The sequence below is a fragment of the Candoia aspera genome, chromosome 3, assembly GCF_035149785.1.
Source record: "Candoia aspera isolate rCanAsp1 chromosome 3, rCanAsp1.hap2, whole genome shotgun sequence".
NCBI lineage: Eukaryota > Metazoa > Chordata > Lepidosauria > Squamata > Boidae > Candoia > Candoia aspera.
The window spans coordinates 53,036,966-53,062,901 of record NC_086155.1 but is presented as its reverse complement, the minus strand read 5'-3'; the positions used below and the strand labels follow the sequence as shown (position 1 = coordinate 53,062,901).

General features: G+C 40.4%; 1 protein-coding gene across 4 annotated transcripts in view; it reads left to right on the top strand.

The window, feature by feature from the left end:
* The window catches only part of INAVA (innate immunity activator), a 29,601-nt gene extending 5,398 nt beyond the window's left edge, over positions 1-24,203 (top strand). The window contains exons 2-10 of one of the 4 annotated variants that reach the window (XM_063297703.1): positions 4,830-4,906; positions 7,183-7,307; positions 8,540-8,659; positions 11,603-11,831; positions 14,729-14,782; positions 15,837-16,071; positions 18,116-18,289; positions 19,068-19,791; positions 23,426-24,203. In XM_063297703.1, the coding sequence (XP_063153773.1) occupies positions 4,846-4,906; positions 7,183-7,307; positions 8,540-8,659; positions 11,603-11,831; positions 14,729-14,782; positions 15,837-16,071; positions 18,116-18,289; positions 19,068-19,791; positions 23,426-23,518 (1,815 nt within the window). In that variant the 5' untranslated portion in view covers positions 4,830-4,845 and the 3' untranslated portion in view covers positions 23,519-24,203. Of the gene's footprint in view, positions 1-4,787; positions 4,907-7,182; positions 7,308-8,539; positions 8,660-11,602; positions 11,832-14,728; positions 14,783-15,836; positions 16,072-18,115; positions 18,290-19,067; positions 19,792-23,425 lie in introns of all 4 variants that reach the window. The other 3 variants (XM_063297701.1, XM_063297702.1, XM_063297704.1) reach the window with 3 other exon arrangements.
* The last annotated feature ends 1,733 nt before the right edge of the window (positions 24,204-25,936 follow it).

The window sequence follows — 25,936 nt, the reverse complement described above, 5'->3', positions numbered from 1 at the left end:
CTCTCTAGTTGCAGTTGCTTAAGGGTGGAAAAATACAGCTTTCTCAACATGGCTAAACCAGAAAGCAAAACTCGTCATCCAACAGCAGCATATGAGGGTCTACAGCAGAGTTTCTGCCATTTTAAGATGTGTGGACTGCAACTCCCAGAATTCCCCAGCCAGCCTTTTGGGAGTCGAAGTCCACACATCTTGAAGTGGCCCAGGTTGAAAACCCCTGGTCTATACAGTATTACTGTATTAGCTGTGATTTTGATTAGCAACCCCAGCTAATCATTAAAGCTTTCTGTTAACTAAGTTAGCAAGGCTTAGGTTTTTTTCTTTCCTGCCATACAGGACAAAGTGCATATCTCTGATATCTACCACCAGGCAACAGGTTTAGAGAAGAGGAGTGGCAAGTGGTGTACTGAAACCATTCTTTCCCCTCCAGTGTGGTGAAGTGGCCAGCCAGGCAGTTCTGCCTTGCACTGTTTTGGAGGAGGCTATTTTAAAACTGTAGTTTGAATTGATCTATATTGTTATGCTTGGGTATGTATAGATTCTACTTGTGTTTTTATTTTAAATTACGGTGAAAGCTTTCAGCTGTATGGCACTTAGTACATTTTAGAACTAAAAAGCACACATGCACCCATTTCTTAGCTTCATAATCTAACTGAAAAATTTACCTTGATCTTACTTAATGTCTTTACCCCTAAAAAGCTAAAATTGACTCTAGGTTCATTCTTTTCTAAAATGCTGCTTGGTTTTGTTACACTTCAGAATGTGTCATATCTGTGCCTTGAAGGGACAGAATGACATGGCTTATCCATCCCATCCCAGAAAATAAATTGGGATTGTTCCTCTCCCTCTGATGACCTTGCAGTTTATGCTACCTCTTAATATCTGAGCCACACTTTATCCAGCATTCAAGTTTGCCTTTCATCCACTATATTCTAGTTCTGGGTTCTAGTCCCACCTTAGGCATGAAAGCCGGCTGGGTGACCTTGGGCCAGTCACTCTCTCTCAGCCCAACTCACCTCACAGGGTGGTTGTTGTGGGGAAAATAGGAGGAGGAAGGAGTATTAGGTATGTTCGCCACCTTGAGTTATTTATAAAAATAAATAAATAAATAAAAATATTTGGTAGAATGCCTCTTTTGCTTTTAATACAGCCTGGTTTAGTTTCTGGTATCTCCAGAAAGGCCAAAAATCTAGAGGGCCGATGCCAGCACATTAGAATCTTTCTTCAACTTGGGCACCCTCCAGAACTGTGGATCTCAACTCCCAGAATTCCCAGCCACCATGACTATTACTGAGAAACTGATACAGTAGTTACAGAGCCAACATTTAGAGCAGGGTTTCTCAACCAGGGTTCCATGGAACCCTAGGGTTCCATGAGAGGTCACTAGGGGTTCCCTGGGAGATCACGATTTATTTAAAAAATTATTTCAAATTAGGGCAACTTCACATTAAAGAGGTAAGTTTCATTCTTTATTTTCAGTTTAAGAACACAGTTAATGCAAATACAGGCCTACACATGAAACGAATATAATAATTTTGTAACTTCTGGCCTACATCTGAGCCTGAATGTGCAGGGGTTCCCCGAGGCCTGAAAAATATTTCAAGGGTTCCTCCAGGGTCAAAAGGTTTAGAAAGGCTGATTTGGAGGGTGCTCAGGTTGGGGGAGAAAAGTCTGCATTATAGTTAATAATGCCCAGCTGTGACAAAGTTCTGACATAAGGCATTTTCTTATACGTACGTATATCTAATTCTTGCAGTGTACACTTTATTATGGAACCTTCTGAAAAATCAAAAAGACCCCTTTTTACTGAATATCACTGGAGGTGTGAGTGTTCATATTTGAAAACTGGAAAGACAAGAGTGGGATATCCTCTAGTTTTGAGGTGGACATTGGAGGGGAAACCTGCCGGAATAATAGTTACGCTAAATCTTCCTCCCTAACCTGTTTCTGATTGCTATTGAAGTAGCAGGCTCTTCTAGATCTAACGAGGCAGCTAGTTCCAAATTGACCTGATAAATAGGAAGACAGGGGTTATATAGGCTTGTAAAGCTCCCAAATTTTCTGTACTGTAGTTCTGTTTGCATTCAGACTACTTACATTGAACTATTGCTACTCAGTTCATATTCAACCAAGACCATGGTCAATATGTGCTGTGTTACATACTGGCTTGGCCAGTGGTCAAGAAATAATTTACTACTTGATTATTTGCTAGAATCAGCTGAGATCACTTGGTCTGTACACTTGTCACATCTTTGTGATTGTGTAAACTGAATCTCAGTCAGAACAGGATGCTCTCTGATCTGAAAACCCCTGGCAGAAGTCACAGTGATATATAAAGCGCTTAAGAAAGATGTCATATGAATTCTGAGAAATTTGATTGTACATTGTAAAGCATGGACATTGATTCACTAGCTGTGTAATTCTGATACAGATTTGTTATCTCTCCATGCTGAATTATTTTTCATATATAATGTTTTCCTTTTATTGGCTTACTTTGGTTTGTAAGGGAAAAATGTTTGTATGAAGACCAAACAAGGATGTTTTTCTGGATGTAGTAATCTGCAAGATCCTAACAGATATACACTAAATAAAACAGTTGCTTGCATGACCTTTATCTATGGGCCTGCACAGTAGTATTCTCCAACTTGATATGCTGGAACTGCAACTCCCAAAATTGCCAGCCTGCCTGCCAGCTTGAGGAAGGCTTCTGCACATAGTTTTTCTATATGCCAAGTATGAAAGAGCATTCGGCTCCCCATAATATTTGTACTTGCATATCTTCCCAGTGGGACAAGGTTCCAAAGCTACAATGGCTTTTGCCATGGGCTTGCTAATTTGTTAGATATCAGGTGAAAGGACAGATAGGTAAACTAGAGTTGTGCAGCCTACAGCAGATAGGGCAAAATTGAACTATAAGTAGATAGGTTGCAGGCTCGTAGTTTGGAAACAACTGAGTACTTTTTCCTAGTGTCAAGCTATCGGATCCAGGAAGCCAGCACTCTTAAAAGTATAATTAATTGAACCATTGAGCTGATTCTTCTATTTACTGACCATAAGACCAGGAGCATTATGAGCTTGTTCTTGAATCTCCTGGCTGGAGAGTTAACTCTTATGCAGATAAAGGATGTCAGTGCCTGATCCCAAACACAGAAAGCCTGGCATACATTACCTTTATAATTGTGGGAATTACATTGTTCTGGGGAAAGTGTACTATGGCTGTGTTGTTGCCTATTTCAATTTATGAATGGGATTGCTTGTTATGGGAGGCAGAGGAACAGGCTCCCACCCACACACCTTCTATGCCTGTTTGGAGTGAGCAATAATCTGTACAGGTCTAAGCAACATCACCTTAGGTCATACAGCTCAGTAACAGAGCTGTGAACCTTGTCCATCCACCTCCTCCTGTTATTTTTTTTCCTCAGGAGACTGGTAGTACTGTGATAAGCTCCAGACAGAAACTCAGTGTGACTTTCAGATTGACTCACCCAGTAGGGGTGGGGAAGTGCTGTGCAAACAAGCCTGGTTGCAGAGAGGAAGGCTTGGAGTCACCCTGGCTGCTGGGAAAGCAATAAAAATGATCCCTGCCATATAACTCCCGTTTTGAGTGGCACATCCTGGCATCTGCAATGGGGATTTAAGTCATGGTCAGTTCTTCTGATACTGGAGTTTGTTTGCTTAGCTCTTCCTGCCAACCTTATGGCATAGCTTCTGCTGATTTACTTTTGCTGGGGAGGGGGGAGGAGCAGCAGGTGAAATGATTGGGCATATGGCATCATAACAGAATTAGAGAGATCATAATACTGAACTAATATATGTGAAGTATGTTTAAAAATCACTATAAAATACAAAATTACCACTGTCAATTCTAGTTAAGGTTCTGTGCAATCTTAGCGACAGGGTAACTTGTATTCCACATGGACTGGCTGATTTAAACTTCCATCCCTGATTAATAATTATCCCATTTTATATCTGTCATTAGATATTGTATGTTTAATAGGTTTACAGAAAGCAAGTTCTCTTTATGGTAAGACTTTAGCCCTCCAGATTTTTCTGAATATAAACTGCCAGCAGCCTCATTCACTGCTCTAGAATAAGTTCTAATGGATGTTGGGACTTGTAGTTCAGCACAATTAGAAGCCCACAAGTTGTGGCCACCTGGTTTCTGGGCCTTTTTATTTTGTTTTGTTTGGAGATTATGTGCTAGATCAGGCACAGAGACATAATTCCATTTCCTTACACAAAAGGATACATGATTTAGCACAGGACAGCCTTGGCGATCTGACATTTGATAGTGTAAGCAGCACAACCTGTGCTGGTCCCAGTCAAATGATTTCTCCTTATTGAATAGAAAATTTGGAAGGTGGGGAACAGGAATGGAATATGAATCTTGGGCAGTGGTGGGCTGGAGCCAGCTCATATTGGCTTGCGAGAGCTGATTATTGATTTTTTGGGAAATTTGTGAGCCAGTTGAAAGCAGAGCTCAGCCCCGATGCCTCGGATGCAATCAGCTGTTTGGTGGCTAGCCATGTGGCACGGCAGCGGGAATGGAGCCGGCAGAGCTGGTTGTTAAATATTTATCAGCACGCTGCTGGTCTTGGGTATGTTGGCCTTGTCCACATAGGAGCCATAAGTAGAACCTCTGCAAGATAGAGGTCTCTAGATAACCAAGTACTGACAGCAGGTCCTGCAATCAGAGGAAAGCCCCTTTTCAACCTTTTTTTTTTTAGCACTGTTCTTGCTTCCTTTGGGTATATGTAAAGCATACCTTAGTCTTGCCCTTTTTGTGTTAGCAGAAGACACTTTCCAGGTGTGTTCATACTGTCTCTCTCCAGCATCCTGTGTTTGGCCATGAAGAGTAAGAGTAAGGATGAGACCAGTGATACAGACAGTGGCATCATAATGCAGTCTGGTAAGTGACTAATGGGGGAATTTCTTCTTGTAAAAATGCAGACATCTCCTGGATGCTTTCCTGTGTCAACAAGTTTAAGCAACAATGCGTGCTGTGCTGGGGTCTTTCTTCTTCTGACTTGCTGTAGACTGAGGTCGATTAGGCCAGACTCTCTTTCTGTAGCTAACAGTCATTTCTTGCAATTGACACAAAATATAGCTGTCCACAGAATCCCATGCCTTGTTAGTCATGGTTGGCCCAACAGTCAGAGTTTATTAGTGCAGCTTTATCCCAGGAGGGTTATGATGTAGCCCAAAATATTCACATTGGGGTGGTGGAGAGCAACCTTGAAGAATAGGAGTTGATCTTGGACAGGAACATGTAGAACCAGGAACTGGTGACATCAATAGTTGTGTCAGATTTGAGGGAATGATATGGCAGGGTGGAGTCTTCTCTTTGGTCTGATGCTTGCCATTTACCTTGCTGTATAACTTATTACCCATTGCAAAACAATTGTTTTTAATGGCTCTGAAATACAGACTAGCTGTTATATTGAAGAATTAATCCCTTGTTTTTTTTGAGTAGGCAGACTGTTGGGAAGCTATTTCATTAGAAACCTAGGCATGAAATATGTGGCATTCCTTTTGCATTAGTGTTGTCTGATGCCTTATACTTCTTTAGTTATTTCTAAACTTTAGAAATTGCTATCCCACTGAAATTGCTAAAAAGCTCTGAGCCACATACTTTTGTAGCAAAAGAAAATAATCTAGCCACACATCAGCTAGGACAATGCATATAACGTTAAATTCTTCCTTGTGTAGGAAAATGGTACATATGCTATGCTGTGTGCTGATCCATAGTTTATTTTAATCATAGTTTGTTGAATAAATCACAGGAGCTGAGTATACACATCACACTGAGCCAAAAAAAAAAAAAAGCAGGCTATCTTACAATCTGGCAGCATCCGTAAATCCAACGTTGTCTCTGGTTTTAGAGTCTTTCTCCATACAGACAAGGCATATATGGTCAGACCCACTGATTCTTCTTTTTCTCAGGATGGTTTGGTTATTCTCACAAACATACCGTGGCATCCATAATGCAAGGTAGCTCTAAATTAGTGCTGATGTGGATTATTCCATTGCTGATGTAGTCTGATTGCCAACAATACTCTGTTGTGGTCTGGACAGCGTGCGAGTCTGGGTTTTCTTTCTAGCCTGTTGGATAAAAGCAATATTGGGAAGTACAAGCATAATGGAAAAGCAGTTTCTTCGCTCTAGAAACTCTTGGGACTGCAAAAAGTTCAACTGTAACACATCTAGCTGGATTTCTTATTTTGGAAAGGAAAGCTAATTCCATCTGCATTTGGAAGCTTTACTTTGAAGCAAATAATTTAGGGAAATCAGCATACAACCTGTACTTCCTCAACAAATTGTATATTTATATACAAATATTGTATATTTATATTATATATTTTATATTTTAATGTACAAACATTGTATATTTATATTTTATAATGTTTTAATTGATATGAATTATTGTTGTTTTAATGTATTGTAAGCCACCCGGAGTCGTGTTTGAGATGGGTGGTGGAAAAATATGCTAAATAAATAAATAAATTCCTTTGGGTCCCAGGACTTTATTGCCATATACTACAGCACATCTGAACAAGGACTGTTCTTTCTTTAGTGCCATCTAAGTTAGAGTATGCTGTCAGAATCTTGCCCTGCCTTACACCATTAATCATGTATATGGAACAGGTTGTTAGTACCTGGTTGGATTCAGACCTGTATGGGCTGATATAATATGGTTTGAAAGGAGTCAAAGAGCTGACCAAGTGCTTCTGATCCCATGGAAGAAGTTCTGTGCAGAATCCTCTTAAGTGAGAGCCCTGATACTTTATTTTAAGGCTTTAAAGATAAATGCCTGGCATTTCTTCTTCCACAGTCTATGGGCAGAGCAATAAATAAATTTGCTTTCTTTGCTAATAAACCTAATATGTAGGAATATTGGCCTTAGGCCTTGTCTTTATCTTGTCTGTAACAACCTTGACCTGCCTATTGTTTATGAAGAGGAGCTAATCAGCCCTTGCTGGACACATTCCATGCCTCATCTCATGAGCTTCAGAAGAGCTCTTTTGATGTTAAACACAGTTTTGTGATAACAGTGTCATTGGTCTTTGAAGATACGTTTGCAATTCCTGCCTGTGGCTCAGCCATCTCTGTCTGACTAATCAAATATTCCTGCTTTCTTTTCTCCATTGGCTGACAAATCAATCTGTACTTGTTTTTTCCTTTCAGGACCTGATAGCCCCATGGCTGCAATGAAGGACTTGACACAAGCCATGAGGAAGCAGCAGAAGGCACTGGAGGAACGTCTGGAAGCCTGTTTACAAGAACTGCGAATACTGTGTTTGCGTGAAGCGGTAAGGGGCCAAGAAAGTTTTAGAGTTATCAACCTTATTAGGGACTTGTAAGGTGCATTGTTACAGAAATGAAAGCATGTCTGGAAAGGTTGGGATTCCACTGTCCAAGGAAATGGGAAGGGCTTTCTATAGAGATCAAGGAATTCCTAGGCTTAGTGTGAGGACAATGAAAGAGGAAAATGGATCTCAAGGACACTTGGTCTGTATTAGAAACTCATACATCATTTAAGAAATAGCTTAATAAAAACCTGTGTCTTTTAATTAAATCTACAATTAAAGAGCCTCCCTTCACGTTCCTTAATAAACCTGATGAAGTTTTTTTCCTTTGTCCTAGAGTGCAGCAGTTAGTTGAAATATGAATATGGAAATTTCCACCAAATAAATCCATCCCATCAAGCCATTGTTACCCTCTGTGACAATATATAAACATAACATTAATATGTTATCATCAAACCTGTCTCCAGCTGGTTCCCTATTGGGAGACTCCTCCAGAACAGCCTATTGTCTCTAGAGTCTAGTTCTTCTCCTGGATCAGTTCATTGACTGTCTTGCTAATTCTTCGGTTGACTGATCATCAGCTTATAAAAAGCCTCTGAAAAGAATTGGTTTAGGAATTAGTTTGTAATGAACTCAATCCTGGATATTTTCTCTATCATCAATTTATGGTAGTTCTCTTTGCCTGAAATTAACAGAAGGCTGTTTGGAAAATAAGAAAAGGTCAAAGCTAACTACATACCAATCCCATTAAAATTACTGTGAAATTATTTATCTCTTTTTATTGATAAGTATTTTTTATCTGCACTGAAGTTCATTTTCAGGCCTGTGACTGAGTGCAAATTCAAAAAATTAAATAAAACACACTGTGGTGCTGTGCTACACGGATGGATTAGGTGTTGCCCATGCCCCTCTGGCAATTGGTTCCAGCAGCCATCTCAGCTAAATTGCTGCTTGAGGCAGCAGAGCAAATAGCATCCTATTTTCAGGTCAAGGTGTGCAATTCCCAAGGCCAATCAGATCATTATGGCACCAGAGGCAGAAAAATCACATAAATATCTCCCCTCCTGCCTGGCAGGAGAAATACATTAATAAATTGAATAGTTACAGATATGCTGCTCTTGCATGATACTCAGTTCAGCTGCATAAGGCAGTTGCCTTACACTGCCTAACAATAAGGCCTCCCTGCTGCATGACTCAGTAATGACTTGTGTGGCTTCTACTTTTTTTCTTGGCAGGAACTGACAGGAAGGCTTTCTTCAGAGTATCCTCTGAAACCAGGAGAGAAGCCCCCGAAGGTCCGCCGTCGAATTGGTGCTGCTTTCAAACTTGACGAAAAGGCTATTCTTTCAGGAGCAGTAAGGCATCTTGCCCTCAGCTTTCTTGGGTGTAGAGGATGGTGGATGAGCACAGACATTTGAATTACCCAAGTGAGGTCATGCTTCTTGAATCAGCATGTAAACGTAAATGGATTCCAGAAAGAGAAAAAATAATTTCCCATTGTCTTGCAATTCAATCATGCACAGAATTAATTTGATTAGGAAAGAGGTTCTGGAAATCCTTGCTTGATATCGTGGCCTCCAGAGGTGCCTGAGCAGGATCACCAGATCAGCATCTAATTTTGCTTGCTCTGGTAGTTAATAGCAGTCATGGGAACATCTGCTGCTAGAGTTTTTTGGAACAGGGTGGAAGAAAAGTAGTTTTGCTACGCTCGTGATCATGGCTGAGTACAAGTCTGGCATCTGTCTTTTTTTAACCCTGTTCTGTTAGGACTCCCTGTCACCTCTTAATCTTTATCAGACCGTCTCAGCAAAGATCAGGCCAAGTTCTGAAACTTTATAGGCTCAGCCATAAAGCAACAGAATGTAGTTCAGTTATATAAAAGAATCATCGATGCTGAGAGAAGATACGTTCTTCCTCCTAGTTGGCTGGTTTATACACCTTGATAATTTTGTACCTGCAATTCTTTTCATAGTGTTAGGTGCTTCTGTGTAGAAGGATCCCAACATTGCCAGTCAAAAGCCAATATATAGCAATTCCAACTTTCCTGCTCTAATAGGAGTATCCTGGTAAATAAAGAAGACAGGAATACCCTCAGATTCCAAATGAAAGATTCCCAGTAGCATTTTGTAAATGAGGCAGGACAGTTTCATAATTAAAGCCCTATCTAGGAGCCCAGAAATCATTTTTTTTAAACAGGAAACTGATTTTTATAGAAGCATGGTTTGTTTTATGCATGAAGCTCAGACTCCCTTTGAAACCTAGTTCAACTAATCCAGAAAACTTTCTTCTCTCTAGAAAAATATTGCACGAGATTTTTACCAGCTGTGGATTCCCGGTAAAGAAAAAGTGTCAGAAAGTGGTTCTCAGTAGAGAGGGAATGGTAGATAAAACATCCCAAAGGGATGTGGAAGCTTCACGCTTCCTTCCCATCAGAGATGTGGGATGCAGTGTCTGTAATGAAAATTGTCTCTCTCCTGCCTTTCCCCTGTACTCAGTTTTTACTAATCCAAGTAAGAGCAGCATGTGCTGTGCTGTTTATTCTCTCTGTAAGTTGCCCTCATTGGGAGGCACAGAGCATGATGCTAAATGAAATCATTCTTTTGCAAGTCCATCACTTCTCTTTCTCACACACACACAGACTCACAGGCATGCACTTGTACATTCACACACTATTTTAATCTTGGGAGGGTTTTTTCTCTTACCCTCCAGCTCACTGAAATATTGCTTACTACTTTGTGCTTTCCTCCTCAACTATTAGGAACCTGTTGTACTGGAAACAGAAGATATATGCTTAGTCTGTAGATAGTTTTCTTCATCCGGTTTGCTAGGTTCAGCAGGGAGCTGGGAATTTTGCCCTAGACATTAGTCCAGTTGAATATATAAAGTAGCACACCCTTTTAACTGCAGATTACTTAAACCCCAAATAATCACCACCTAAATCTCTAAATTGGATTAGCATCCCTACTCTGCTTGTAAGCATGCCTTGAAAGAGCTGAAAATCATTCTTTGCAATTGCTGTTTAATCATTCTAGCTGCAAATGTGACAGGAGGATTACATCTAGCAAGGGAAGCATCAGTATCTTGTGTGATATTATCATGGTCCATCCCTTTCCCATAACTCCAGAAACCATGATAGTATACACTTATATAAACTGATATAAATGATAGTATAAAATGACTTGCATTTTATGCCAAGCATGACCTTGCCCTATTTGTTTTTCCTTGTTTATTGAATGTTCAATATAAAAAGAAATTGATTGGATCTCATATAGTGTATTTTACACACTGAGTGTCAGCATAATTACATGAATCATGAAAATCTTTCAAGGACAATAAGAGAGTGCTAAGGTCATAGTCAGACCATGAAGGGAGATGTTATTTCCAGAAGAATTATCTTCAGCATAGGCTCCAATTAAATTACCTTTCTCCCTACACTCTTAATGCCTGAAGGAGCTTCATTCTGTTTTCTCCCTCTGTGGTGACACCTGTAGATTTTCTCATACTAAGAATGTTCTGTGCATATTATTGCAAGGGAATTCTGGAATCTTTTCTGCAGCTGAGGACAGGGTAGGTGCTGTTTTTCAGCAGACTATATTTGTCTAGCAGATCCAACATAGATCCAAGTGGCAGTTGTGTTATTAGTTTGTGAGCCATCTGGATTGCTGTTACTTATATTCCACAGATTTTAGGACATGTCGCCTGGAACATCACACATTCATTGAGCAAAACAAACAAACATACAATCCTTTTGTGCCGGAGTCTTTTTGTCTATGTGGAACAGTACACCATACTTTAGAAACATTGATTTTCCACCTCTTTTCGTTGTATCTGTCCTCCCCCTCCCAGGCAAATGTATCTAGCCTGAAATAATAATTGAAACAAACAAACAAACAAACAAATGCTATTTCCCTTACACAGGAAGGATTTCTTTGCATGTGCAGCATCAAACCTAATTCGCCCAGATTTCTGTTGAGCAAGCCTTACAAAATATGGTTGGCATTTGCTTCTGTGGAAACTCCCAAATCGATGACTAGGTGTATTAGTAGAAAACATTCAAAAATATAACTAGGAAAAAGAGACATGCCATATTTGGTTATCAAGATGTCCACAAAAGCCTTTGGAGCAAAGAATGGGGTGGTGATGTCAGAACTACACTGGCTTCTTCAAGGTGGCAACTCTAAGTTTTGACATCTTTAATCCCCCTCTGTTGCCTTTAAAAGGCTGGGTCATACCATACTTGCTAAGGACCACTCAGAAATGGCAGATTTTGGAATATGCTCTCCCCCACTTTTCTCCAGGATCCGCTGAGCACACTAGAGAGAGACCTGGCTCTGCAGCTTCAGATTGCTGAAGCTGCTCGATGTCTTTCCCGGGAGGAGAATCTCACCAAGCAGGTTCGAAAGCGCCGGAAAAGTGCTGTTCTGAAAGAGGAAAAAAAACTGAAGGAGCTGGAGCAAGCCCTCAGTGAATATCGCCAGGCAGCCAAGCAGCCATCCCAGCTAAAGGCCATGGCTCCTGCCTTAGAAGGTAAGTGGAATCCGTCTAGAGCAGGGCTTCTCAACCAGGGTTCTGTGAGAGGTCAGTAGGGGTTCCCTGGGAGGTCACAGTTTCAAATTCGGGCAACTTCACATTAAAGAGGTAAGTTTCATTCTTTATTTTTAGTTTAAGAACACTGTTCATGCATGTATACAGGCCTACCCATGAAGCGAATATAAAGATTTTGTAACTTCTGGCCTCTATTTGAACCTGAACGTGCAGGGGTTCCCCAAGGCCTGAAAAATATTTCAAGGGTTCCTCCAGGGTCAAAAGGTTGAGAAAGGCTGGTCTAGAGCATGGTTATCTAATTCAAGGATGGGCAACTTGTACAAGCCCTGAAGTTCATTTTTGTAGCTCCTGAAGCCCCATCCAGCTGCACCACTGGATTTTTATTTCCTGCCATTTTGAAGCATGAAGCATACAAAGGCCAAGCATAGACTTAGCACAGACTTCAAGGAAGTAAAACAACAACAACCCCACAACCAAATCCAACCCTGGCCATGGTGTGTTGTAGCTGTGCTCACTTTGCATCATCTTCCCTAGAGACCGTTAGGGGTAGCCTAATGGTGGGCCACCCTTCTGTAATTTATACAAATGCTGGATTGAATTACCTTGAAATACCTCTTAGATGGCTTGGAAAGCAAAGCATACTTGGGTGAACAAGCCTGTTTTGTCAGCAAAAAGAAGGCCTGAAGAGTCAAAGAGGTGATGGTAATAATAACAATAATAATACAGTCTGCCCAGAGCACTACAGAGGTCAAAATTAAAACCACTTTTGACTGAAGAACTAAAAACCTGGATGGTAGTGGCAGACACAACAAGTCTCACCAAACCTTAAAGACTAATAGGTTATGCTAAAATAGATGTGTTTCTCTTTATGTTGCCACAAGGCTCTTTGTTATTATGAGGAAGTGGGTTTTGAAATTAGAAAGGTTGTCAGGAAATGAGACAGAGGTTAGGATGAAGTACATGTCCCTGTAAATCATAAGAAGCAGGTCAAATGAACTTTTGAGAGGCCCGGCTTGGGTGGAATTCATTCCAGTTCAAAGGAGGAAGCTGACCTTTTATGGCTTTTTCCTGCTGTGATAAGCTACCAAGGGAAATTTTCTGTAAGTAGTTGCCAAAGAGAACTCCAGATAAAACAGGGAGAGGCAGCTGGAGGAGGAAGCATGTAGAAGCCTGCAGTGAATGACGCAAAGCTCCATGGTGGCATCAGATTTAACCCTTAGAAAGTCAGTAACGTAGCTTAGCTTCCCAAGCTGTCCCCCTCCAGTTGTGCTGGGACTCTTGGAATCCCCAGCAACATGATTAACAGACACACTAGCTAGGAATTCTGAAAATTGTAGTGGAAACGTGCCTACAAGGCCCTGGGTGGGGGAAGGTGGATCTAGATTCTTTTTTGGTCCCTGTCACTTGCTTTTTACAGACAGAGTACAATCCTGTGAACATGTGAATGAGAAGTAAGCTCTATTGAACTGAATCAGACTTACTTGGAAACAGAATAATCATATTTTGCACTTCAGTATTAGACTCAATCCTTGCTAATACCTTTCCCCCTTCCCAGTAGTTGGCTCTAGTATTTTACTAGTTCAGGTATTCTATATACTAAGGAAATAGCTATATGGGGAAAACATTCAGTGGGGTAACTGGATGGCTTTTTATACTCCCACTTCATTGCTTTTTGCCAAAGAATTCCATATGGTAAATATTTGCAGATGAGAGTTTAGTGTTTTCTTGTATATCTTGTATTATTTGCTTGGGGTATCTGGAACACAAAAAGGTGGCTTATATTAAACAAGACAATTGTCTACTGCAGTGTTTCTCAGCCTTGGCAACTTTAAGATGGGTAGACTTCAACTCCCAGAATTCCCCAGCCTGCTCACTTGAAGCCCACCTGTCTTAAAGTTGCCAAGGTTGAGACTGGTCTACTGTAACTGTTAGCTGCTTCTCGGTTTCAAACAGAGGTCTTTCCCAGCCTTATCTGGAGTTGGCTAGGTTTGCACCTATACACAAAGATATGCTTTGTTTAATGGAAGGACAATGGTCCATGCAGATTATGCAGGAGATCTTGTTGACTGAATGAGATCATTCCCTGCCCCCATCTCAGAGTCCACCTTTGTTGAACCATAAAATGAAGCTAGTGGCTGTTAGCATGTACCCGTTGTTTCAGAGTGAACCATATGTAAGCCCTTTGAAATGAATCAGCTTAAGGGCATTTCTCTGTGCGTTGGATTATTGCCATCATGTCTCATCCACACTACATCTAAAGAGTAAAAGGAATTTTGAACTATTGATTCACAATTTGATATTTCAGCTGCATGGAAAGATGCTGCCTGAAATGTAAATCCAAATCCTTTAGATTAGTATTAATTTGCTGTATCATGGACTATTTCTTTGAGGAGGGGAAGTTTGTGTACATTAATTCTTTGCTTAAATGATGTGGTTTGGGTCTATTGGAGTTAGCCCTGTACTAATAAGATGGAAGCCTTTGTTTCCCCATCTGTGGTGCTTCAAGGGATTTATGAGTGCATATTTCTAGTGAGTGTCAGAGATTCTGATAACTGGTTGGAAATCTGAAGCTCAAATGAGGCCTAATTTCTGATGTTTTCTCTGATGCCATGAGTAACTCAAAAAGCACTGCTGAAATTTACAAACAAGTGCAAAGAATCTTTAGGGAGAAAAAAACCCAAAGCTACTTCTCACTCCAATGACCCAGTGGGGTTGTTCATGCATGGTGGCCCCAGAATGCTGGCTGAGTGGGGAAAAGTATGGCAACTAAGTGGGAAGAATTAATGGAATGGAGTCAAGTGTCTAGAATCCTGAACAGGAAAATGGGATGCTGCTTTGCAGATACCACTTACTAGTGCCTTTTCCCATTTCTTCTAAAGGGTTCAGTGCCTCTGATGAACATTCCTTGTTGGATGCTGCTCTGGGAGAAGAAGGTAAGCTAGGTAGTTATGACCCCAGTGCTCTTTGGCTTCACTTGGGATGTTCTTCCCTTTGCATGTGGACCTGAAGAAAGTCTTAGGACATTGTTTTCCATGATAGAATAGCCTTGAAAATACAGCATCTTTCATAATATGCTTCAAGTTGATCGTTTACTGATTTTCTGCACTTCGATATTTTTGAACATGTTTTGTAACATCATTCCTATATGGTAATAACATTCATGCCTATATGTCATTATTTCAAGTAAATACACTCTTTTCCCCAATCAAATAGTGGCTCAGAGAGAAAGCTGTTGGTGTAGCTCATCTAACACACAAAAATGGAATCTTTTTCTCTCTGGGGTTGGTAGGATTGCACTTTTTAAATGATAATATCTCATCCTAGTGGCATAATGTCAGGGGGCTTTAAAAACAGAAGTACATGTGTTTTGCCTTTCAGAGGCTTAGTAAACATTCAGACAGTTATTTTCATTGTTTTTTTTAATTGCATCAGCAAAAAAACCCTCAAAATATTCTGAAGGTCACAACTTAGATTTGAGAGGCTACCAGCAATTTGTCCTTTCATTAAACAGAATATTTCATTTTGGCTTAGCATGTTCAACAAATAATGGCTTATTCAAATAGTTATGGTTCAGCAAACCATAGTTTATGGTTTGTGCATAATGTGGGAACTCAGTCACAGAGTAACCCCATGCCTCCTTTACTATAGTCTCCATGCACTCCATATTTTGCTGCTGCTGTTTTCATTTAATGACTTCATATGCAGTTAAAGAGATTAGCTATTTAATCACAACTCTCAGCATCTCATCCAGACCACATGATGAAGAATTTGCCTGCAGCATCTTACCAAGCTTGAATGCAAGGAGGGAAGTTTATTATGGATCTCACTGAAATGGTCCAGAGACAAAAGTGCCAAATTTAGTGTCCTCCTTTGGTTTAATTAAGAGCTGGTAAGAGAGTACAGGTGCACAAAGTAATTTGGTGGATGTTTAAAGGAGTTTCAAGATTATAGTGACAAGCTGTCATTCTTTCTCCATTCTTTTTAAAGAAGTCCCTGTGGTGAATCCTCACCTTCCAACAAAAATTACATCTTGGACACAAATCCAGTCTCACCACAGTTCTTCATCTCAGCTTTCCCCCCTTGGCTTTCTAGAAGATTCAACTCATCAGCTGGCTGCTGAAGTGGAGTGCTCACCCATCCAGAATAGTCCCTGGAAAGAGACCAGTTTAGATAAGCCCTATGAGAAGCCCAAGAAGTTGTTTGAGTCCAACAGCACGCTGAGGTCAGAAGTGTTCACTAAATCTTTCTATTATACTTTTCTCTTTGTTAAGGTGTCTCTATCTGATTTCAAATATTAACTTGAGGTGAATTTATGTAAACTGTAGCTTATAGAGAAGCAATATTGCATCTGTTGATGAGGGGCAAGTTGAATTAAACTTTCTGGTTCAAATCTCAGCTTAATTTATGGATTCTTAGCATTACCCTTCTCTCCCCACTATATTAAAATAGCACTAGTCTACCTTATGAGCATGTTGCATCATTTATTGAACAAATAAGAAAAGTACCATCAGAATATTTTGTATCTTGTGTGTATTATTAAGTGATAACAGTGATAGAAGTCAAATGCTTATGATTCCTGTTGGGTAAGGCCAACATAAAATTGTATTTTTGAAAAAGACACCTAAAACAGGTCAGCATGATCTGGCCTATTGCAGGGAAGAGATTGGTCCACAGGACAGGTGCCATCATGGACAATGCCCTCTTCCATGTCACTGTCAAACAGCAAATTCCTGTCTCCCTGAAAAATTGTAGGTGCCTGAAACGCTGATGTACTTGAAGCTTTATTTCAGGTAGTCTGGTCCCAAGATGTTTGGAGCCATGTATACTCATACTGGCACTTGGAATCTAGCTGGGTGGTGGGCTGTTAGCCAGTGGACATCTTTTAGCACTGGTGTAATATGTATATAATATGGCATGGAACTCCAGTGAGTACTCTGTCCTGGTACTCTGTGCATCTGGACTCTCTCCAAAGGCAACTCCATATACAGCACATTACAGTAATCTGGTATTAAGTTTACCAGTGCATGAATCATAGTTAGTAAACTATCCTTTTCCAGAAACAGGTGCAGTTGAATCCTGCTAAGTTGATAGTAAGGTCTTGTAGTCACAGAGGAGCCTCTGATGACAGGTCTATTTCTTTAGGAGAAGTGCATTCCCATCTAGAGCAAGCAGTTTTCCAAATTCTTCCATTCAGGAATCACTTACTTACAGTGTTTCTGTCTTACCAGAATTCAGTTTCAGCTCAGTTTATTGACCGTTGTTCTCAAGCACCAATTTAAAGTTTTCTTGGCATCTTCTGCTTCAGATGTTACAAAAAAATAGAGCTGTATGTTATCTGTACACTAGTGACACCTCTTCCCAGTATTCTCTGATGGCCATACCCCACAACTTCACATGCAGCAAATGAAATAGCATTGGAAATGAAAGAGTAGTGAGATAGCCAATAGGAAAGTTGCTAAGGGGGTGACTCAGAGTCTTCCGGTGCTATTCCCTGCAACCTGCCCTCTGTGAGAGTAGCTATTACACAAGAGTGGTTCCAGTCCCCAGACTTGGAAGCTAATCCAAAGAATACTGCAGTCCATTGTATCAAAACAGCTGAGATGCTAAATAAGAGTAATCACAGTGCTTTCTTTGCCTCTCTGTCATTGAACATTGTCTGTCAAACACCCAGGGCTAGTTGTGTCCTCTAATCTGGTTGAAACCCAGACTTGAATAAATTCGTATTTACTCTTTTTAGTGCCAAGTGAAGATTTTGAAAATCTTTGTAAATAAATATCAATTTCAGTCCTATTGTTGCTATGTGTTTTTAAACAATACTATTTTTTTCCTATTATATTTTTATTTGGTTGTAGTACACTTTTATTTTGATAATTCTGTGTAAGTTCCTCTGACAATATCAATGCTACAAGGTGGAATATATGATCGTTTGAATGAAATGGGGTTTTATATTCTAGCCAGCGTAGGCCCTGCAGTTGCATTACAGAATGTGTAAGTGCTTAAATGCCTTAATGGCATGTTAAAAAATGCTCTTTGAGGAGCACTGACCTAGAACTTAGTATCAGAGTTAATTAAACCTGAACAATTGTTTTATTGGCACCCTTGAATCTTCATTTTTTTCTTTTGCTTCTATTCTGTCTCAGAAATAATGGGAAAGAATGAATAGCCCTTAACCAGTGGCCCTCAGTTTGCTTGTAGAAGAAGATGATAACTGGAAAGTAGATGGAAAAGCTGTTCCTTACTTTTCATCACACTGTGTTTTCCTATAGCACAGCAAGCATAATGCCCTCACCAGCACCCAGCCCTTCCATTAAGAGGACAGTTGAAGCACATTTGTGCCACTTGGATTCTCCTAGGAAGCTGGAAGTATGGAGACAGGCTGGTTCCAGTGCCCCTCCAACACCAGAATTCCCAGGAAGGAGAGGACAGTCTCAGCTGATAAGGTACTTCAAAGCAGTATATAGTACAGTATATTGAAGTATTCCTGTGGATTGCCTTGCGTGACCCAGCAGTGGATTTTGACAGCAAGCAGACACTTTAGTAGGATATTGTGGAATGAAAGAATTAAATTCCTGTGATGCAGACCTTTATATATGTCCAAAATACAGAACCTTGAGAATTTTAGCTCTCATTTTAAAAAAGTTTCTAGTCTTTAATGGTTCTGAAGGTAGCTTTGCATGGGAGATTAGTGTCTAGAAAATAGCATCAGCTAGAAGGAGGAGGCCAACAGAACAAATATCTATTGTAAGTAAAATAAATGATTAAAATAAACAAATATACAGACATTTGGGGAGATTTGATTAAGATTGCAAAATTTTGATTGGGATGGGGAGAACTATAGATGGCATATTTCCCTGAAATGAGAGATGCGAAAGAAGGGTGAAACTGTTACTTGAACCTATTGATAGTTCCATATAAATGTGTTTATGATATAAAAATATAAATTGTCCACTAAAGAAGTCAGAAATATAACTTTAAACATTTAAACATAAAATGGACTTTTATGACATAGGCATGAGATGAGATAGGAAATGCCAGTCATAAGTAGGATGTGTGGGAAACAGAATGAAATGCATGGAAGTTCTGAAATCCAAGTCTCAGAGCTTTTTGCATTCAGCTACATGAGGTGGTGGGAAGATAGTGTCATGTTCCTACTTTTTCTCATGATCAGGCAATTGCTCCTGGCATTTGCAGCCTTAACTTGATTCTTCTGGCCCACAGGGTATGTTCAACCCGGGAGGGTTTGGAGTCTCGTGGAAGGAGTGCTCTACCCAGACGACGACCCACCTACTATACTGTTACTGTCCCTGAGTACTGCTTCTCTGCCTCCAAGCCCAACCCTGCTCTGAGAGCCAACTTCCACTCTGCATCGGAAGACAGCAGTTCAGATGTCTCCAGCATCTCCTACACGACATCTGCCGGCAGCAGCAGCCCTGACATTTCCTTTCTGAAGTTGGCCTCTGTTGTGCCCAAGGAGGAGCCCAGGCGGCCGTTCCACCGCCAGGCCGGCAAGGGACAAGAAGCAGAATACCACTGCCTGTGTCCTCAGAAGCTGCTTTCGGCGCCAGGTTTTTTTCCTGCCACAGAATATGTGCCCAATAGCCACCCAACTGCTGGGAGAGAGCTCTGTCATGGTCGGCCATCTTTTATCTCTGGCAGCTCAGCCCACTTTGCCTACAAGGAAGAAGCGGGGCCTGTTAGATTCCATAGGTCAGTTGTATCCCACAGCAGGGTAGTTCGTACGCTATCCCTGAAGGACTGTGTCCCTGTGGGTCCTCGAGTTCTCTCCAAGGCGGCAGTGACAGAAGAGTTAAAATCCTGGCACGAACGGACCCGGCTGCGCAATGCCCGTCCCCATTCACTGGATAGGCAAGGAGCTTTCCGTGTGCGCAGTATGCCAGGCAGAGAACTGCATTCTCCATGTTCCTTGGGGCAGCAAATTCAGGTAAGGATGTATGCCACCTCTAGGGAGCGGGGAACTAGCATCTTCCTAATGCTCTCTGCCTTGCCTCAGGGTTCCCTTAACATGGTAGCTTTCCTACAGCCAGGAGAGCAAACAAAGCAGCAGGCTAGGTGAACTTAGCCAGGCTTGTTGAACTCCTTTAAAGGCCCATTGCAGGGGTGGGTGACTTCCTTGTGGGTTCTCCTCCACACCTGACTTATACCATCTGGGCACACAAGGGAAAGCAACTAAACTGAAGTGCATGGAAAAAGAGGAGGAGGAGGAGGGCTTTCGACTGAATTTGATGGGTGCCTACAAAAGTGGAAAGCAAGCCAAGGTGTTACCTACCTTCACTGCATGTTCTTTTAAGATATAATATGAAGGCCAGGAAGTAAACAACAAAAAAAGGGATTGATTTTTGTTCTTTTTGCAAACCTCCTCCTCCCGCCTCTCCAAATTTGGAAGAAATGGGAAAAAGAGATCATGCAAATTTCCCATGATTTTTGTTTTAAATTTTTGTTAAGGTGTGAAAGAAATTGATATATGTTTGGAAATGCACCAACTCAAAGAGTACACAAACATGTGAAAAGTTAAGAAAGCTTGTCTCAGTGTAGGCTAACTTTCTGATTTTCAGAGGATCACAAAATTGATAAAATAATCAAAATAAAGGATCAGAAGAAGTAAATCACTACTATTACTACCGATAGTGAGGAATATACCGATAGTGAGGAATACTTCAGATTCATTTAAGATTCATTTTAAAGCAGATTTAATCAATACATGTATAACTGTTGTCTGGATAAATTATACTTTTCAACTGCATACACAAAACATACTTTTATAAGCACGCCAACTTATGTATAATAGGCTTTATGATATGAGAGCAGGACTTCATATTTGTAAAGTCTGTTAGAAATTAAGAACTGCATATATTTCCATCCCCCACTTCCAATTTCTGTTTTTCCCTCCACACATGATTTGCTGGTTATTTTATCATTTCATTTCATTTCATTTCATTTCATTTCATTTCATTTCATTATTTCATTTCATTATTTATTTATTTATTTGATTTAGGTGCTGCCTGACACTAGAATGACTTTGGGTAGCTCACAATGTAGCAGGCAAATTTTTTTAAAATACAGATTAAAAAAAAACACAAACCAAATTAAAAAACAAGCTAAATAAAGAATAAAATGGCAAATTTGGCCAACACACAAAAACACATACAAACATATATACTATGAAGGGGTCCATCCACCAGGGTCCAGGGCTGGAGAACAGCCAGTTCTTTAAGGCCCTCTGGAACACCTGCTGAGTGTTCAGGGGAAACCTCATTTGAGATGCAACAGAGAAGGTGTGCTTCCTGGTTCCTGACAGATGACACTGTTTCTTGTGTTCACAAGGAAACCAGCTAATTTGCCCTCCACCACAATGGGCTTAAGCCATGCTGTGATCTTGCATCTGAAGCTGTTTGAATAAAGATCCCTTCTACGAGATGCAAAATATTTCTTTCTGATATCCATTCCAACGCTATGAGGCCTAACAGATTTAGGGATGTTTGGTTTGTAAATAAGTAGGCACGAAGTGTTGTGTATAAATAAGAATGAAAGCTCTGGGCTGGAACTGTAGCCCCCAAAGTGTGAGAAGTGGGGCTGTGCCTTCTGATACTGTGCTTGTGATATCACTTTTCCTCAAGCAACATTATTTTAAAATGTCCTCTTCCAAGTGACAGATAGTGTTTACAGTAGGAGGAGTTGATGTGCAGGACACTTGTGGCTTATCAAAGTCAATAGGAGTTGCTTAAACCTATGGCAAAGAATGAAATGATCAGATGGTAAACCTTGAATATTGCCCACCCTCCTTCTTCTGAACTCATCTCTGATTTTAAATTGTCACTATTCTTCAGCTTAGGTTTTTGGTTCTACGTGAGAATGGTTGTTTGTTGGGAAATGGTTAAATTGCACACAAGCTTCTTTGTTTTGAGCAGCCTTTCTGAACCTAGTGTCCACCAGATGATTTGGTCTTCAACTCCCACAATTTCATGCTAATACATCTGGAGGGCATCTGATGGGGAAAGCTAGTAAGCTGCTTTTGAGAGTTATTGACAAAGGCCTTGTCATGTTAGGTGAACTTGGTTGATCTCAAAATGGCTAAGCAGGATTGGACTGGGTTATTAGTCAGGTACCAGACCACCAAGAAATCTCAGGGCTGTAAGCTAGACTGGGAAGTTGAAAAAGTTGTGCTGAAAGAAGGCAATGGCAAGCTGTCTATGTGTGATTGCCAAGAAAACCACCTGGCCATTCCCATGTAGTCACCAGGAGTCAAGTTGAACTTGAGGGAGTACTTCTCTTTTAGCTTTGTCATGGCAGTGGATTCTGGGAATGTTTTTGCTACCTACTTTTGGAAATGTCGTCAGAGATAGGAGTCTGTGTGGCATGGATCGTTTTTTCTTGTTCTAGATATTCTTTTCCCCTCGATGTGTGAATGTTTCATAAGGAGCAAAACTTTCATCTCCTTGGACATCTCCCTTGCCTGCAGCATAGGCCCACACCATGCAAGCATGAGCTTGCCCTTGGTTTCCTCCTATCATACTCCTTAATGCTTACCTTCCATTCCTTTGAAACAGAGCTGCAAATTGTTATCCTAGGAAGTGGCTGCATGAGCTAGAAAGGCAGGTTCCTGAACAGCTCATCGCATATTTTTGTCTAATCTGCTTTAAGTAGAACACTGAAGCCACGCAGCGATGTTATGTGAGATTAACCCGTCACAGTGGTCTGTCACCAGTGCTGAAAGTTCATTGTTAAAATCGTGTATATAACTAGATGGGTTGGTTTGTGAGCTTTGGAGTTAAGAATTCTAGACAGAAGGTTATTCTGTGTTCAACTGCATGAAATCTTCCTGTTTATCAGACTGACAAAAGGGAATGTTCTTCCCTAATACAGAGGAGAAACATTGCTTGTACAGTATGAGCATTACATTAACTGGACTTCAGTCCATAAACCAATTCCATATTATATATGCTAGTCTTTAAGATTCTGCAGTACTCCTTGTGTTTGCCACAACAGGCTAATTTAACTGACCTGGAACATCTAGCTTGATGGCACAGGCCATTGACTGTGAATATAAATGGAGAGAAACTCGGTAGGTTTCACTTCAGTTGTGAAGTATTTCAGGTATTAACAAAATAGCAAGAGACATTTCCTAACCTTGCTGTTTCCTGAGATCCCCTACCCATAGTTGTTTGACTGTAGAGCACAGCAAATAGAATGGGAAGTTCTAAATCATAAATTAGTAATCTGTAAGCCCCAGGCAGCCTGCTAGGGTAGCCACTCTATTGCCATCTTCCTGAATTTTCTCCTCAGGGGTGCTGCTGCTTTTAGCATTGGACTTTTTGATAGCCTGCTGAGGAGAGTACATGGGAATGATCCATCTGTTATGCCAACTTCTCTAGTACAATCATGATGTCAACATGCAGGCTGTTGGCCACATAGTTTAAGGGCAGAAGGTAATGCAATCTTCTTCATTTGTCACATGCCTTTTTTTCCTCCTTTTAATAGATGAATTGTAGCGGTAGTGGAGTAATGGGAAGCTCTGCTAACACAGCATTTTTATTAAAGGTTTTCTTTTGAATTTGCAGGTACCTCGTGTCCATATCCTCAAACGCTCTCCTGAAGGAGCCCCTGTGCAGGTCTACATCCCGGAAAATGGAGAAATCATTACTCAGGTTTAGAGGTTGCTAAATCCACCATCCCACAGACTCTGGCAGCATCAGCAGGCTGACTGCCTCCTAGGCCCTTGAATTGGGGAGGGGAAAAGGAGGCCCTAAATCATATCTTGACATGTTCTTGCATCTGCTGCTCCTGCTGTTTGGAAGAGAACCTTTGGAGCTAATTCTGCAAGCTGTGTGAGACCATGCTCCGCTACATGATACCATGTTCCTTTGATGAATTGATATAATGTACTAGTGACAATTTGTGTCCTTTGTGTTGTGTGAAATATAGATCACATAACTAGGGTTTTTCTGCCTATTTATTCTCTTAGGTCTGTGCTGGAAACAACTTAGAGTGTCTACAGATTATGGAAAGAAAATTAGTATAGGATTTTCTTAACAAATTTTTAGTGAAGAGCTATTGCTGACCACAACTTTCTTTCTTGTGGAAACAGAATGTATGTGTACCTGCACAAGTTCCTTCCCAATTGCTAGATTAGCCTTCTTTGTTCCTAAAGAAAGCTATCTGATGCAGCCAATGGTCTGCCTGTGTGTACTTCATGCCCCTCCTCTATTTTTCCACCTTTCTATAGACTGCTGTAATTCATAAATCTTGCTATCTCTGTGGATCTGTGTGTGAATCCTTATTTTCAGTTTTAATGGAATTTTGTATTAAAAAAAGTCCATTTTGATGGATGAAATATAACATATTGCTCAACTTTTGTATGCAGTCTTCTTTGAATTATGGAAGCAGAGGTTGTCTCGAACAAATTGCATGTCACAGAGTTGATTATCATCTAGCACTGAGCCAGGCAACCAGCTTTAATTTTATTGCAGAACAGATTAATGACTGGTTTGTCAGCTATAAGAAAACAAGTCAGTATCCACTGACCGTTTATGCAAGAAACAAGATTGGCATGTGCTCCTTACACAAAGACATACTTAGACCATTACACATTATGACCAGAAACTAGCTTTATAGGTTAACAAGGTGTTTAAAGAATAAACTCAGCAACCTTAAGGGTGGGCAAAATGTGTGTGGAGCAGCTAGTTTGGGGTGATCTGTGCCTAACCAGAAACATTTGTTGGGCTGTTTTGTTCCAGAGATGGACTAAAACATGGTTGCTCAGGAGAGAAGTGGTTCAGGGAGGGGAAGAGCAGGAAGAAACTAAGGTTGAGGGGTTTCCATGGTAAAGGGTATGTGCAAACTTTTGTGATGGCAGTGACAATGTAAGAGGAGAAGGGAAAGCTCTGGAAAGATCAGGGGCAGGTGGGCCAGTGCCACATTGGGATTTTGTGATGGTAGCTGAGCAGAGGCAGGGGAAGAAGAGGGCAAAGTATACCACTGTACAAAAATCACTCCACAATCTCTCTGAATGTTGTTTTAGTAGAAAACCTGGGCAACAGAATTGTTGTGGGTTTTGCTTCTACCAAGCCACAGCCAATCCAAATCATTTTTGGAATGTGATGGCTTGTCATGGGTTCCAACAAAAACATTTGCTCTATTTTCTGCATATCCTTAAAGCAAAGCACTCAAGGATATATATTTCTTAGTTTTGGTAAATTACTAGTATTGCCAACCATTTTCCTGTCAGTGTTTTATGCCTTTCATTAGAAGTAGAAATCAAGCTAAGGAAATGTTCAACCTATTCGCATTATTTAAAAAAAGTGCTAGTAATGTTCTGGTGACTTTATTGTCATTCAGATATGAAGGGAAAAGAGAAGCCTATCAGAAGGCAGCCGTTTAATTATTGTAATTTTATATAAATAATAGAACTTGGTATGTTCAAATAACATGATTTCTCCTCCACAAAATACTCAAGTACAGTATGTCAGAATCCCAACTTGTCCTATCCTTTTCTTCAAGGCTTTTTCACAATGCGAAAACAAGAAATATCTGTGGAAAAGATCAACTTCAAGTCAACTTTATGTTAAAAGTGGCAAAATGGCATTTTTAATTTCAGTCCAGCCTAGAATCTTTATTGTCCAGATCTCTGCAAAGTCCTTGTGACCATTGATTAAATTATTTACAAAAAGCAAATTGTATAATTCCTCCGGTTTTGGGAGTCATGGTGCTGCTTCATTCCTAATCACTAGAAACTGTTTTTGTACCATTCATCCAGCTTCTCACTCTTCTGCTGGTACTGTCCGCCCAAGGAATAATATATTTTGATATATTTAGATAGGAAGCATTTACAAAGTAGATTGCCACGATAATTAGTATGTCTGCTACCCTAGAATGAATATAGACTTTCTCTCTCACCTTTAACTGCTGTATCCTTTATTTGGAAGGAAGGGGGTAATTTTGCCCAAAAGCTGGTTTGCCCAACACACTAGATGATATCAGCAGATAAGAGTTTGGGAAAGAGAAACCCCCTTCTCTAACTTCTCTCCCTTCAAGGCCATTCACTATATAGTAAACTTTACCTTCCAGGCTCT